The 14,062-nt window shown below is 56.7% G+C and overlaps 5 protein-coding genes across 5 annotated transcripts; 3 read left to right on the forward strand and 2 right to left on the reverse strand.

Annotated features, from left to right (window-relative positions):
* Positions 1 to 1,899: 1,899 nt before the first annotated feature.
* On the forward strand, positions 1,900 to 2,739 carry UV8b_01930 (uncharacterized protein; the record flags this gene model as incomplete). The annotated part of the gene is made up of 2 exons (XM_043139428.1): positions 1,900 to 2,052; positions 2,263 to 2,739. 2 exons carry the CDS (start codon positions 1,900 to 1,902, stop codon positions 2,737 to 2,739), a joined length of 630 nt encoding a protein of 209 aa, XP_042995362.1.
* Positions 2,740 to 2,810: 71 nt separating this feature from the next.
* On the reverse strand, positions 2,811 to 3,987 carry UV8b_01931 (uncharacterized protein; the record flags this gene model as incomplete). Its single annotated transcript, XM_043139429.1, has 4 exons — positions 2,811 to 2,920; positions 3,393 to 3,535; positions 3,614 to 3,815; positions 3,891 to 3,987. The coding sequence occupies 4 exons, from the start codon at positions 3,985 to 3,987 to the stop codon at positions 2,811 to 2,813; spliced, it is 552 nt and encodes a 183-aa protein (XP_042995363.1).
* Positions 3,988 to 4,901: 914 nt separating this feature from the next.
* UV8b_01932 (uncharacterized protein) lies at positions 4,902 to 7,062 on the forward strand (the record flags this gene model as incomplete). The annotated part of the gene is made up of 4 exons (XM_043139430.1): positions 4,902 to 5,027; positions 5,276 to 5,567; positions 5,664 to 6,448; positions 6,538 to 7,062. 4 exons carry the CDS (start codon positions 4,902 to 4,904, stop codon positions 7,060 to 7,062), a joined length of 1,728 nt encoding a protein of 575 aa, XP_042995364.1.
* Positions 7,063 to 8,067: 1,005 nt separating this feature from the next.
* Positions 8,068 to 9,827, forward strand: UV8b_01933 (uncharacterized protein; the record flags this gene model as incomplete). Its single annotated transcript, XM_043139431.1, has 2 exons — positions 8,068 to 8,662; positions 8,773 to 9,827. The coding sequence occupies 2 exons, from the start codon at positions 8,068 to 8,070 to the stop codon at positions 9,825 to 9,827; spliced, it is 1,650 nt and encodes a 549-aa protein (XP_042995365.1).
* A 962-nt stretch (positions 9,828 to 10,789) lies between these two features.
* UV8b_01934 (uncharacterized protein) lies at positions 10,790 to 13,058 on the reverse strand (the record flags this gene model as incomplete). The annotated part of the gene is made up of 4 exons (XM_043139432.1): positions 10,790 to 11,082; positions 11,166 to 12,206; positions 12,294 to 12,670; positions 12,769 to 13,058. The coding sequence occupies 4 exons, from the start codon at positions 13,056 to 13,058 to the stop codon at positions 10,790 to 10,792; spliced, it is 2,001 nt and encodes a 666-aa protein (XP_042995366.1).
* Between the last annotated feature and the right edge of the window lie 1,004 nt (positions 13,059 to 14,062).

Below are 14,062 nucleotides of genomic sequence, written 5' to 3' on the forward strand. Positions count from 1 at the left end.
ATCGCGTCAAGATGCATGGATCGTTGCATGCACCAAGAAAACCGTGCCTCGGAAATTCGCAGCTCCAGCAACATGGGGAACACGACATGTCCACGGCAGATATACCTGTACTTGGGCGAGCACGGGGGCGCCACACAACGCTGCCAAGGGCCTGGCACGTTGCGTCGCGCACGGTTCTAGGTTATGCCGAGTAACATTGACGCTTTTTGTGTTTGTGTTTTGGTTGCTCACAAGTTTCAACGCGCAAGATTGTGGCGAGCAGATTCTGGCGAGCACGGAGTACGCACCACGGAGACCGGGGGCTCTCCCAGGTTCTCTCTCTGCTGGCTTCAACTTGGTTTGCCCAGGGCAGTGAGTGAGGGGCACCAATTCCGCCAGGCTTCATCATTGCCAAGTTTCGTAAAAGTCGGGTCAACGTGCCATAATGATGGATGGGGGCCGGGCCGGGACGGGACCTCCTTGACTTGACGTCAACCTGGGCCCCGGGCAGCACGCGGGCGCAAAGGGGGCCCCTGAAACCAGGCTGGACTGATTTGATCATTTCACATCACCAACCGCTTGAGGCGAAGCGTTAGAGGAGAGGTGTGCATCATGATGGGGCCATGACATGATGCGTTCTTCTTCATGTCCCCGGGCGATTCCCGCGAGAAATTCCTCATTTCGGCGGCTCAGGCTGCAGGGCCAGCACTGCCTTACAGGTACCTACAGGTAGGTAGGTGCCTTGGGTACATACTCCGTACCTAACCTTGGCACCAGAACACGAGGTAGCACATAACAGTCCGTACCTGGTACTCCGTACAGCACCCAAGTCGTCAGGGTCCCGGCACGTGGCGCCATGTAATCTCGGTTTTGTGCCACTCTGACCAGGATTGAGCATAAAGGTTCCTGGGTGCCGACTGGAGTCCTCCGTACTCTACTCCGTACGGAGTACGGCAAATTAATAGATTGAAGGGGCCACCGGGGTCCAACTGACGGGCTGATCGGCAGCCCGCCATCTGCATTGCGTTGCAATTGATGCATGCTGGTCTACAGGTACTCCGTACATACTATACCCTTCGTGTACGGAGTACTCCGTACCTATCGGAGAACAGAGTCGTCCAAGAGTTGACCCCGTCCACGGAGGACGCAGCGCAGTCGTACCGAGTAACAGGCTGCTGAACGCTGGCCGGAGCCAAATGCCACCCACCCCCAATGAAATAGACCAGACCAGACAGCCTGTGAAATAGGCTAGGCTGAAAGCTGCGACGCCACGACAACGACGCGGCGGCTCCGCTTGGAAAGGCAAACTGACGGCACAAGCCTGGCGACTAAAAACAGCGGCAGCTGGGGCCACGCGCCGCCACCACGACTACGATTGCCAGACCAGACCAGACCACCATGCACTTCGGTGCTCCAAGCCCCCAGGCGGCTTGCTACATGTCAACTAGGTACCTATTGAACTGGGCGCTGCGCTGAGACAAGGCCAGTGCGCTCGGAGCAGTTCGCAACTTGAATGCTGGCCCGGCCCAGGTCCACTACCTACCTCCTACCTTAGGTACCTACCTCCTAGGGTTACGTAGGTACGTCATACATGTACCTACCCCCCAGACCTCTTTTACCCCTGGCTACCTCCTGTCTGGTGCGGAGTACTCCGTACTCGCGCCCCCATCCACTTCACTTCTGTGGGCGCCAAATTTGCTACTACTTCTTTTCATGATCCCCGTGCCCCTTTCACTCTCCTTCCCACCCGTCGTCTCGATTCCTGCTGCGAACAAAAGTCTCTCGTTTGGTTACCTTTCCCGTTCGCAACCAACCCATTTTAAAATTCCTATACCGCCTTCTCTTTGATCCTGACCTATTCGAGTCTTTGCTGTTGCTCTCTCCCCCTTTGAACTTACACTCCCAAAAAAAACCGACATCATGCGTTTCTCCGTCGCCCTCGTTTCTGGCCTGGCTGCCGTCGTCTCTGCCCAGTCTTCCACCTCCTCTGCGGATCCCGCCATCGCTTCCGCTGCGGCTTGCTTGGAGAAGTGCGCGCGTGGTGACGTCAACTGCCAATCTCACTGCATCACCGTGAGTTGATAACCTATTTTTTTTTTTTTTTTTGCTGTCTCGGGGGATACGCTTTGGTCCTTGTTTTGTTCCAGCTGTCGGCGGCCCTCGAGTTTTCTTTCTGGACCAAGGCTTTCTTGCCTGGTTCTCCGGGCCTGGGCTTCATCAGGGCCCTCAGGTCAATTCGGCTTGCTTGATGGAGTTGACACTAACTGGGGGCGCTATGTATAGGTTCCTTCTCCCAACGAGGAGCAGGTCATCGAGACAACCAAGTGTGTCGCTGCTTGCCCCCAGGGCAACGGCAGTCCTGCCGACACCCAAAAGTACGCAGACTGCTCTAATGCCTGCATCAAGAAGCACTTCTACGTCTCTAGCGAGGGCACTCCCGAGGCCACCGGTGGCAGCAACAACAACGGCGGTAGTGGCGCCGCTAGCTCGTCCGCCGCCTCGGCCGCCGCCAGCGCCTCTGCCTCTGCCTCGGCTGCTGCCTCCTCAGCCGCCGCCACTGGTGCTTCCCCGAGCAACTCTGGCTCTGGCTCCGGTTCCGACTCGAGCTCGCCAACTGCCGCCTCCAAAACTTCTGGCTCTGGAACCGGCACCGCAACCGGTACCGCTGCCGCTGCTACCACCACCAATGCGGCTCCTGGCTTGACCTTTGGTTCATCTGGTGCCTTTGTCGGTGCCGTCGTTGCCCTTCTTGCTCTGTAAATACTACAAAACTCAAAAGCCTGCGATGCTGAAGAAAAAAAAAAATTGCGGGTGACAATCTTGACGGGGGCCTATGTATGTATAAGTATTAAGAAGGACATGGAGCAATGACGCGAGGATTTAATTCGGATGTGATGGTGGCGAGTCTGGGGACATAATACCCGTGCTGAAGGTGGTGGTTCTGGAACCAAGTTAAATGTCAACCATGATTAATTCCCCTGAACTACCGACTTAGCATGAGGTTCCGCCGACATGTGCATAGAATAAGCCAGGCTCGTTACTCCGTGCCTATATCTGATGAATTGCGGGAGATCGCGTGTCGCCGTGTACTGGGCGCTGGTTAGATGCCAGGCAAACGAGCTGGTCAGGCAGTGAACTAGGCCTGATGCAGCATACACATGGTCGCGGCATGGTATCTCGGAGACGCTATGCGCGTGCGAGGCGCAGCAGCTCGTGCAGGTGGAATATTCGGGAAGATGCAAGACTGCCAAGTATACCGCACATGGAACACCGGCTAGAATTACGGATGCTGTTTATAGAAATTTACTCGGCATGACTGTCTATACTGTATTATCCGAGATAGCAGACGCGAAGTAACCAACCAACCCTTTGAAACCCTTTCGAGGCCTATCTCGAGGGGTGCGAGGCCCGACTTTTCACGGTAGCGGCTGCAAGCTGTGCCCTCAACTCCAGGTGTTTTCGGGGTGTGTTGCCTGCCCTGGTCTGGGCCAAGTCAGCCGACTTGGACCGGGAGAATACGTAGGAGGGTACTTTTGCAGATTGCACGGATATAATTCTAGAGTCAAACGGAATTTCCTCTTTTCAGCCCGCTTGACGCCTGAGGGCTCGTGGGAGTGAGTTTCTCAATCAGAACGAGTGCAAATGACGACGGCGGGCCGAAATGAAAACGACAACAAAGACGCGCGAGACCAGGACGACTGAACGATGGCCCTGGCAACCGAAGGATAATTGGGGGGAAGGGGCGCTTGTGGGCTGGTTGCGCAGCGTTTTAACCATGCTGATGACTCCAGGAGGTCCCAGAGTCGATGGCCCAACCTCGATGATGCTCAAACTGTCTGCCGGCCGAATAAGTAATCGCTAGCATGGTATCGCTTTCGACGCCTGGATTCCCAGCCAGCTCTGATGCAGACGAAGCTTCTTGTCGAGGTTCCTGTTGCGGGTTTTGCTCGACCCGGAGGGGTTTTCCTGCAAATGCAATGCCGGGTCCTGGATGCTGGATGGATTCATCAGCCCAAGCGGCCAGACGCAGACAACTGCTTGTCCAGGAGTTGCCAAAGTGTCCTTTGTCCCTTTACGCGCCGCGGATTGATTGATTGATTGTTCTCCAAATCCGTGCCCGAGGACAGTGCGTCACGGGTCAAACAGCGAGGCAGCTATGGGTGGGTGGTTGGTTCCACTTTTCGGCCACTCTGGTCGGAGCACGAGGTTACATGGACGCAGTGTTGGCATGTTGAAACCTGAAATCGACGGAGAGGGTATTGGGGGGGGGGGGAAAACCCCCCCGAGGCGTCTGCAAAGATGGACGGGCTGCAAGGCTGGATGATGCTGATGATGCTGATGATGCCGATGATGCCGTTGATGCCGCCCGAAAATGTTCCAGTCATGTCTGGTAAATTGATGCCTGGTTGGTTGGTAGTGCGCAGCGGGCGGGTGTGCACCGTACACTGTAGGGATCAGCTACAGTGCATTTACGTTTGCATGGCCAGTTGACATTGATAGTGACCCCCCCGGCGTCGCCAGTGGGTCGCCTCAAGGCAAAGCTTGCCCCAGCACCCCCAGCACCAGCAGAAGTTTCCAGCTCTCAATCCTTCCCGCAGCTTCTACGTGTCCTCAACCAGAACCGGGCCTCGCACAAGCCTTTGTGACATAAACTTCTCCCACGGGCCGCTCTCTAGGAACCACTTTTTCCTTTCCTTCCTCCCTCGTCCTTCACCTCATCTTGGTCCTGGAACTAAAGCTCCGTCCCTTCGACCGCTGGGATTGCCCCAATTGAGCTGGCAACTTTTTGAGATTCTCCGTCTCCCCCCTCGTCTCACGCCTTCGCATCGTGTCTTGCACGAATTCACTTGCGCTGTGCGCTTTGCCACTCTGGTCGCGGTCGCTCCTCAGACAATCCTCCCCTTGAAGCACTTGCATCAAAAATGAAGTTCAACGCTGCCGCAGCTGTATCAGCTGCCATCCTGGCCGGCGCTGTCCAAGCTGATCAGGCTGACCAAAAGCCTTTGTCGCCTGCGGCTGCCAAAGTTCCTGATCTCCCATCCTTTACGGTAAGCTCATCCCCAAAGCTCAGGTCCCTGGTTCCTTTACCACATATCTATCTATGCTGCCTTTGCCAGCGTGTTCCTTTTCTCTCTCCCTCCTGGCCTTTTATTTTTCTTGCTAGTTTATTTTTTTCATTTTTATTTTTATTTTCGGCAGCACCAGGTGGCTGGTGCCTCAACGCGTGCCTTGTACCAGAAGCGCGGCGAAATCGCCTTCAAAAATGCACCGTCGTGAGCTAACCTGGCGTCGCTAGCCTACCACACTGAAAGCCCCCTTCCTCGAGCAGTTCACCGATGACTGGGAGAAGCGCTGGAAGCCGTCTCATGCCAAAAAGGACATGAAAGGCTCTGGCAAAGATGAGGAGGAATGGGCTTTTATCGGAGAGTGGTCTGTTGAGGAGCCGTACCAGTACAAGGGCATGAAAGGCGACAAAGGTCTTGTTGTCAAGAACCCCGCCGCTCACCACGCCATCTCGGCCAAGTTTCCTCAGAAGATTGACAACAAGGGCAAGACCTTGGTCGTTCAGTATGAGGTCAAGCTTCAGAGTGAGTTCTCACCGGCATTTCAAGTCTCTGATGATGAACCGAAGTGATGGGGAAATGGGGCAACTAATCAATCATTTTTTTTTTTTTTCGATACAGCGGGCCTGGAATGTGGTGGCGCCTACATGAAGCTCCTCCGCGACAACAAGGCCCTTCACCAAGAAGAGTTTAGCAACACGACCCCGTACGTCATCATGTTCGGCCCTGACAAGTGCGGCCACACGAACAAGGTTCACTTCATCTTCAATCACAAGAACCCCAAAACTGGCCAGTATGAGGAGAAGCACCTGTCTTCGCCCCCTACGGCCAAGATTGTCAAGACCACCGAGCTGTACACGTTGATTGTCCGCCCAGACAACACCTACGTCATCAAGCAGAATGGAGAGGAAGTCAAGTCTGGGTCGCTCCTCGAGGACTTTGTCCCCTCGGTCAACCCCCCGGCCGAGATTGACGACCCAAAGGCCACCAAGCCCAAGGACTGGGTTGACGAGGCTCGTATCACGGATCCTGACGCTACAAAGCCTGATGACTGGGATGAGGACGCCCCCTTTGAAATTGTCGATGAGGAGGCCACTATTCCCGAGGACTGGCTCGAGAACGAGGCTACGATTGTAGCCGATCCTGAGGCCCAGAAGCCCGAGGACTGGGATGACGAGGAGGATGGCGACTGGATCGCTCCTACCGTCCCCAACCCCAAGTGCGCCGATGTCTCTGGCTGTGGCCCTTGGACCAAGCCCATGAAGAACAACCCCGATTACAAGGGAAAATGGTCCGCCCCTCTGATTGACAACCCCGCCTACAAGGGACCCTGGGCCCCTCCCAAGATCAAGAACCCCGACTTTTTCGAGGACAAGACTCCTGCCAACTTTGAGCCCATGGGCGCTGTAAGTCTTTTGGAAACTACCCACCATATCTCGAAGGGGATTTACCTGCTAGCGGGATGCGGAATGTGGCTAACCTCGACACTTGATAGATTGGCTTTGAGATTTGGACCATGCAAAAGGATATCCTCTTTGACAACATCTACATTGGACATTCGGTTGCTGACGCGGAGAAGCTGGCTGCTCAGACGTTCAAGCTGAAACACGCGGTCGAGAAAGTTCTGGCCGAGGCTGACCAGCCCAAGGAGGAGGAAAAACCAAAGTCGCCACTCGACCTCAAGTTCCGCGATGACCCCGTTCTCTACGTCAAGGAAAAGCTCAATCTCTTCGTCACCATTGCCAAGAGGGATCCCGTCGAAGCCGTCAAGTTTGTTCCGGAAGTTGCTGGCGGCCTGGCCGCTATTGCCGTGACCTTGGTTGCCATTATCGTTAGCCTGGTTGGTCTGGGAGCATCTTCACCTGCTGTCAAGGAGACGGCCGCAGCCGCCAAGGGCAAGGCCAAGGAGGTCAAGGACGCAGTCGTCGAGGCCACTGCTTCTGCTACTACTGCCACCACCACTGGTGCTGAGAAGGCCAAGGGTGAGGCGAACAAGCGTACTACCCGCAGCCAATCGTAAAACACTGGGAATTTGGAAGCGGCGCGGTGTACTGGGAAGGGCAGCTCAAGGTTGAAGTGGATATTGTGTCGGGGTTGGTTCGAAAAAACAAGAAGCACCAAGGCCGCGTGGTTACATGAGATGTAACTTGCGGAAGATGCAGCCCCTCGGAGAAACGAAGCGAAACGAAATGAGGCGAGGGGATTAGAGTGAAGGGGACGAGGGGCGAGGGGCGAGGGGCGAGGGGCGAGGGAGTCGAATATAGTCGTCCTACTATTCGTTGCTGTTTCGGTGTGTTATTTTTTTTTTGCTCAAAAACTTGGCTGGGGCGAGTTTAACGACATGACATGCGTGTACTTTAGATGAGGACTATTTCCCGCCATGTAAGCATAGCAGACGACAGGAATTTGAATGTTGGGCTTGCTCGTTAGGTGATGCTTGTTCTTCGTTTTGGATAGTTTGATTTGCCCGTGCCGCCGTGCGCTGTGCGCCGTGCGCCGTGGTTGCCAGGCCCCGAGCGTGGACGTGGCGGGGGGTACTTTCTGTACTGTACTGACTCCTTGGGCCGCACTCCAAGCAGTTATGTATTATGTAAGTGCCCCTCTCCGTCCCGGTATCCGCATGTAACCGAAGCCGAGGCCGAAGCCGTGGCTCGTCCAAGGGGCCAGCAGACAGTAAAGACGGTTCCGTCCACCTTGTCCTTGTCCCCCTCCAACTTTGGTTTCACCGTCGCTGCCCGCTTCTTCAAGTCTGACGTCCGCCCATCCGTCCGTGATCCTCATCATACGTCAATCGCCAATCGCCAATCGCCAATTCCCCCCAACTGCTGTGCTCTCTCACCAGCAGTTTGTCTGCTCCGTCTTTGCCCCCCTGCTTGCTGCTGCGAAAACGATGCGGCGGCTCCTCTCGCGAAGCGCCTCGTCCGCCCGCGCCACCCCGTCTCCAGCGTCAGCGTCAACGTCAGCGTCAGCGTCCGCCTCGGCTGCGGCGCGATCCCGATCCAGGTCCACGCTCGCTCCTATCAAGATGGCCCCGGACGCCTCGTCGCCGTCTTCTTCCTCACCCGCCGCCGCCGCCGCCGCCGCTAGAAGGATCCACGCCACCGCGCAGCAGCTCGCGGCGGGCCCGGCCTCCGCGGCCGCCAGCTACCCCGTGTCGCACGACAAGCTGCAGACGGTCCGGGACACGCCGTACTTTGTGGACAACGCGTTTGTCGCCTCCACGACGGACCGCTTCATCGACCTGCACGACCCGGCCACCAACTACCTGGTCACGCGGGTGCCGCAGATGACCGAGGCGGAGATGCGGGCCGCCGTGGCGTCGGCCGAGCGCGCGTTCCCGGGCTGGAGGAGCACCACCGTCCTGGCCCGGCAGCAGGTCATGTTCCGGTTCGTGCAGCTGATCCGGGACAACTGGGACCGGCTGGCGGCGAGCATCACGCTCGAGCAGGGCAAGACGCTGGCCGACGCCAGGGGCGACGTCCTGCGCGGCCTGCAGGTGGCCGAGGCGGCCGTCGCGGCGCCCGAGCTGCTCAAGGGGGAGGTGCTCGAGGTGGCCAGGGACATGGAGACGCGCACGTACCGCGAGCCGCTGGGCGTGGTGGCCGCCATCTGCCCGTTTAGTAAGTCCTGGGCCCGGCTGTTTCGAGGAAAAGATGACGCCCGCGCGTTGCCAACTTGCTTTGCTGACCGAGCTCGCGTCTCGCCAACGAAAAAAAAAAAAAAAAAAAAGACTTCCCTGCCATGATCCCCCTGTGGTGCATCCCCATCGCCACCGTCACCGGCAACACGCTGATCCTCAAGCCGTCGGAGCGCGACCCCGGGGCGGCCATGATCCTGGCCGAGCTCGTGCGCGAGGCCGGCTTCCCGCCCGGCGTGGTCAACGTCATCCACGGCGCCCACCCGACGGTCGACTTCATCCTCGACGAGCCCGCCATCCGGGCCGTCAGCTTCGTCGGCGGCAACAAGGCCGGCGAGTACATCTTCGCCCGCGGCTCCGCCAACGGCAAGCGCGTCCAGGCCAACCTGGGCGCCAAGAACCACGCCGCCGTCCTGCCCGACTGCGACAAGAACCACTTCGTCAGCAGCGTCGTCGGCGCCGCGTTCGGCGCCGCCGGCCAGCGCTGCATGGCCCTCAGCACCCTCGTCACCGTCGGCGCCGCCCGGCACTGGCTGCGCGACGTGGCCGCCAGCGCCGCCGGGCTCCGCGTCGACGCCGGCTTCGAGCCCGGCGCCGACCTCGGGCCCCTCATCTCCCCGGCCAGCCGCGCCCGCGTGCTCGGCCTCATCGACGCCGCCGAGCGCGACGGCGCCACCATCCTGCTCGACGGCCGCCGCTACGCCAACCCCAAGTACCCGCGCGGCAACTTTGTCGGGCCCACCGTCATCGCCGACGTCACCCCGGACATGGCCTGCTACCGCGAGGAGATCTTCGGCCCCGTCCTCGTGTGCCTCAGCGTCGACACCCTCGACGACGCCGTCGACCTCATCAACCGCAACGAGTACGGCAACGGCGCCGCCATCTTCACCCGCTCCGGGCCCGCCGCCGAGACCTTCCGCCGCAACGTCCAGGCCGGCCAGATCGGCGTCAACGTCCCCATCCCCGTCCCGCTGCCCATGTTCTCCTTCACCGGGAACAAGAAGAGCGTCGCCGGCGGCGGCGCCAGCACCTTTTACGGCAGGCCCGGCATCAACTTTTACACGCAGCTCAAGACGGTCACCACCCAGTGGCAGAGCCAGGACGCCGCGACCAAGAAGGCTGCCGTCCACATGCCCACCCTGCAGTGAGGGGGGGGGGCTGGCTGGAAACAAAATCATGGGGGGGGGGGGGGGGGGGGGGGTTCGGCGACAAGGCGGGAACAGAAAAGATAATGCGGAGGCGAGGGGGGTTCCAGAGTGTTCCTTTGCTAGGATTTTGCCTTGAAGAGAGTTCTCCAAGCAAAGCAAGACTGTCTCGTCTCAGTGGGGGTTGCAACGGGGGCCACCATTTGAACCCGGGGCGTTTCTATTTCCATCCGTGGCCTCTCCTTACTTGGCATTCGCTGGGGGGGGCTTGGCGGTTCGATGCATCCGTCGGGTTTCAATATACGCATGATTCAGTGTGCCGAGCCGTGGGCCAAACGTGTTTTTGCAAAGAAAAAAAAAAAAAAAAAAAAAAAAAAAAAGAAGAAAGGCGTGCTAAAAGGCGTGCTACTACTCCTTCCGGTCTGACGCATGCTTTCGCTCGCTTCCCCCCCATTTTATCCACTCCCAAACGGGAACAGGGAGCACGTCTGGCTGAGACCTTGACTAGTCCATTTTCCCCCTTCTACATCACCGTCATCATGTCGACACTGGGCCCAAGAACCCTTTCCGTGAATAGACTTGGGCGATTCGCCTTGCGTGTTGCGTGCTTGACAATGTCGTTGGGCACGGTGGGAATAAAGCATGGTGTTGCTCGCGACGGAAGAATGCAAACAGGCAAGGTAAACTACCCCGATGATCGAATACCATGCAATGCCTTGCAGCCTCATCATACGGTCGACAAGGTTGCAGACGCGATCAACTACGAAAATATCGGAAATGAACAGGCAGTAAAAAAAGAAAAAAAGAAAAAAAAGAAACAAAGCGAGAACAAGTCCAGAAACAAAGTGACGGGACATTCAACGGGACATGATACAAGATGTACACGACTTCATGGACAAGCAAACGTCTCGAGACGGCAGTCCCCCCCCCCCCCCCCCCTCCTTTCAAAAAGCCACGCGACCAGTTCAAACTCGTGGCAGCTGCAGGAAGCCACTGTAGTACTCATCCAGCCACGCTGCCGCTCCCTCTCCAGAATCATCATCGTTCGAGTCCCATCGACCGACCGACCCAACATACCCATCAGGTCGTACGTTGACAATGGCAACCTCGCCAGGCTCCAGGCTTCCCAACCACTTGTTGGTGCACAGAGCTCCACGAGTGTCTTTTTCAGGTACGTCATCCAGGTACAACGTCCAACGACTATCTTGCAACATGGGTGGCAAGTCGGAAATTTCTATTTCCGCCTTTGGCATAGTGGCTGGCACGGTAGGTCAGTTCAAGGCCAGGCCCTCTGTCCGACGACGACTAAGCACGCGGGAAAGGGGAGGGGGGAAAACGAACTGATGAGCGCAAAAGTAAACAGGTGGCTGACCGCCGTATATCTTTCCGGCCGAATGTAAACATCCTCGGCCGAGCCCTTCCTTGGCTGCCTGGCGTAAGATTGGTTGGCAGCAGCTGAAAGTTGACTGACATAGGAAGACTTGTCGGCAATTGCCGCGCAGAAGGTAGACAGGAAAGGTGCTGCCTGCTGAACATCCCACATGAGCAAGAAGATCCGGAATTGGCCGAGCATGGGAATATCAAGCTGGATGTCCACCGGATTCGAGTCGATGTAGCGAGTGACTTTTGCCGGGGGCAAGAGGCACCCAGGCCGGGCGTCGCCGGGTGGAGTCGCGGCATCATCAGGCTCGGCGCGGTTGATGGGGCTGCTGGAGTACTCTGCCCCGATCCCGGAGATGAAGCGCACGTTGGCCTTGAAGTTGTGGGCCAGTGCAACGGCATCGCCGCCGGCAATCTGATTGGCGTGCTCGTAGTCAAAGTTGACCAGGTCCAGAGCAATCTTGCGTCGTTCCTCCTCGTAGCTTTCCAGCAACACGGGTTTGGCGAGTCCGCGGACACCCAGATTGAGCTTCCACGACAGGTTCCAAGAGTCGTGCATGGACGTGTTCATGCCCTGGGCAGACTTTGGAGAGTGCGTGTGGCTGGCATCACCGGCCAGGAAAACCTTGGTGTGTGAGTCTGAGAATCGACTGGCGACTCGCTGTCCGACCTGATATCTCCCAAACCACTCAATGTACTTCCAGTCCAAGGAAAAAGGGGCCATGATCCTTCTGGCCTGCTCCATGACGAACGTCTGACCGAGTTGGCGGCGGTCCTCGGTGACCCATGTCTTCAGTTCGATATAAAACCTCGTCATGTTTCTCTCACGCGGGATGATGAGGATAGAGCCATGCTCCTCCGAGTACACCAAGGTTTTTGACCAAAGGTCGGGAAAATCTGTAACAAGCTCTCCGTCCAATACACCCCAGATGGAAGCTTGCGACATGCCAATGGCCGCCAAATCTGGGATGCTCTTGCGAACTTTGGAATGCGCTCCGTCACCTGCAGAGAAAAAGCTGTTTAGTAGCGATAAAATTGGGGACCAATAAACGATCCTCGGCAGTAAAAAGGGAAAAGGGTCCTACACACATCCTATCAGATACTGCGTGATACAAGTCTTCTTGTCTTGGGTTACGTTTGTACGGCAGTTGACTTGGAGCCGACCCGTTTTGGCCAGGTTGTCAAAGGATTCAAAAGCCGTGTTTCTGCGCACCGTTTCCCCTCTTTTAGCCATGTCCTCAATCAACAAGCTTTCCACGATTCCTTGATGCACGAGCAGAATGTACGGGTCCAGGACATCAATGACTGGCGGATAATGAATCTCGCGTCCTAGTCTGTGGAGAGGCTCATCCTGGGTGCTGCGCCAGAAAGAAATGTCGTAGACGCGGACTCCTCGCTGAAGCAATGGATCAGCGAGCCGCAGTTGCCTAAAAGTCTCAATCGTCTTTGGTTGCAGGCCATCGGCTCTATGGGTGGGAGAGTGTCAGTGCCTTCATTCCTCACGAGGGTGGAACTGCTGTCCCGTTTTCAAGCAGGAGAGTCACAAAAGGTAGACAAGGCTTACCGCCCAACTGGCGTCTGATCTGCTCTGTCATCGACGACCAGGACGTCGATCCCATATCTGGCGAGTGTCGCAGCCATCATTAGGCCCGCTGGCCCTGCGCCGACGACGCATACTTGGCATTCGGAGGGCGGTTCGGCGAGACTACGCAGCTGAGAGAGATCAGCGACAGTGATGTCATCGGCATCTTCGTCCACTGCTTCCATTTTCGCCTCAACATCGTTTTCGACCTCCATGCGTATGGATAAAGATTCCGTTGGCCCTTGAGGGGTCGCCAAGATTCCTGGCACCATGCCTGAAAAAGAGGAATAGGAAGCTTGATGACTTTTGCAACCCCCCAGATGCTTCTTACAGCGTAGTCTTCCTCTGGGTCGAATGCTCGGTTGAAAAGAGGGACACTCAGGTCGACTTTCTGAAAGAGGGCCCCGTGTATACCTGTGATTTTGTATTTCTATGCTTCTTTTGTCTTCTTCGCCTTTCTTAAACAGGAATGGGGGGAAAATAAAATGAAAAGGAATTTATGAGCTTGTGAAAAATTGGGATTAAAATCGGAACTTTATCGAGGACGATGGTTTCTTGTGGACGGAATCAAGGGCATCGAGACGATGCAAGAACTATGGCACCTTGGTAGGATCTGCCTGACTTCTTGCCCCGTCGGCTGCTTCTTTTCCTTGTCCCTATAGACTTGAAGCGAAATAAGACAAAGAAGATCACATCTGCATCTTGTTTTCCTTTGTGGGTTGGACAGGAGTGTAATAATGTACCTCCAAAAACCCGACGTTGATAGCAGCAGCCTGACCAGTAGATGTAACGGGCAACACCTGATGGACGACCTGATTCACTACGGGGGGTCCGGATTGGGCAAGATTGACACTGGCGGAATTTGCAGGCCAAAATGCAGAATGACCTTGGAGCCGAGGAAAGACGGGAGACTGCGACTGGAGGATGGTGGTTGGGTAGCAAAGAACGAAATATGGTGATGAAGCGGTTGTGGTAGCGTCTAGTTTAAAACCAAGGCCTGGCCACACCATGATGACAGTCCTTGGCCAGCAGCATCATTCCCGTGATGCTGCGGTCTACCGGCTGAGACGGATTTCTGGTCTTGGCCCAGTCCGTACTCCGTACTGCGTACACTATTTTGGACTTGACTGATGCTTGCGACTCGACTCGTATAGGGCAGTGTGCGATGCGAGATGCACCATGTACGATGGTTGTGCCGTTGTGCCGTTGTGCCGTAGGCAGCAACGGTAGGTACCCCACCTGGTGTACCCAGGAACCTTGGGTACCTGTACCCGGG

The sequence above is a fragment of the Ustilaginoidea virens genome, chromosome 2 (assembly GCF_000687475.1).
Source record: "Ustilaginoidea virens chromosome 2, complete sequence".
Lineage (NCBI taxonomy): Eukaryota > Fungi > Ascomycota > Sordariomycetes > Hypocreales > Clavicipitaceae > Ustilaginoidea > Ustilaginoidea virens.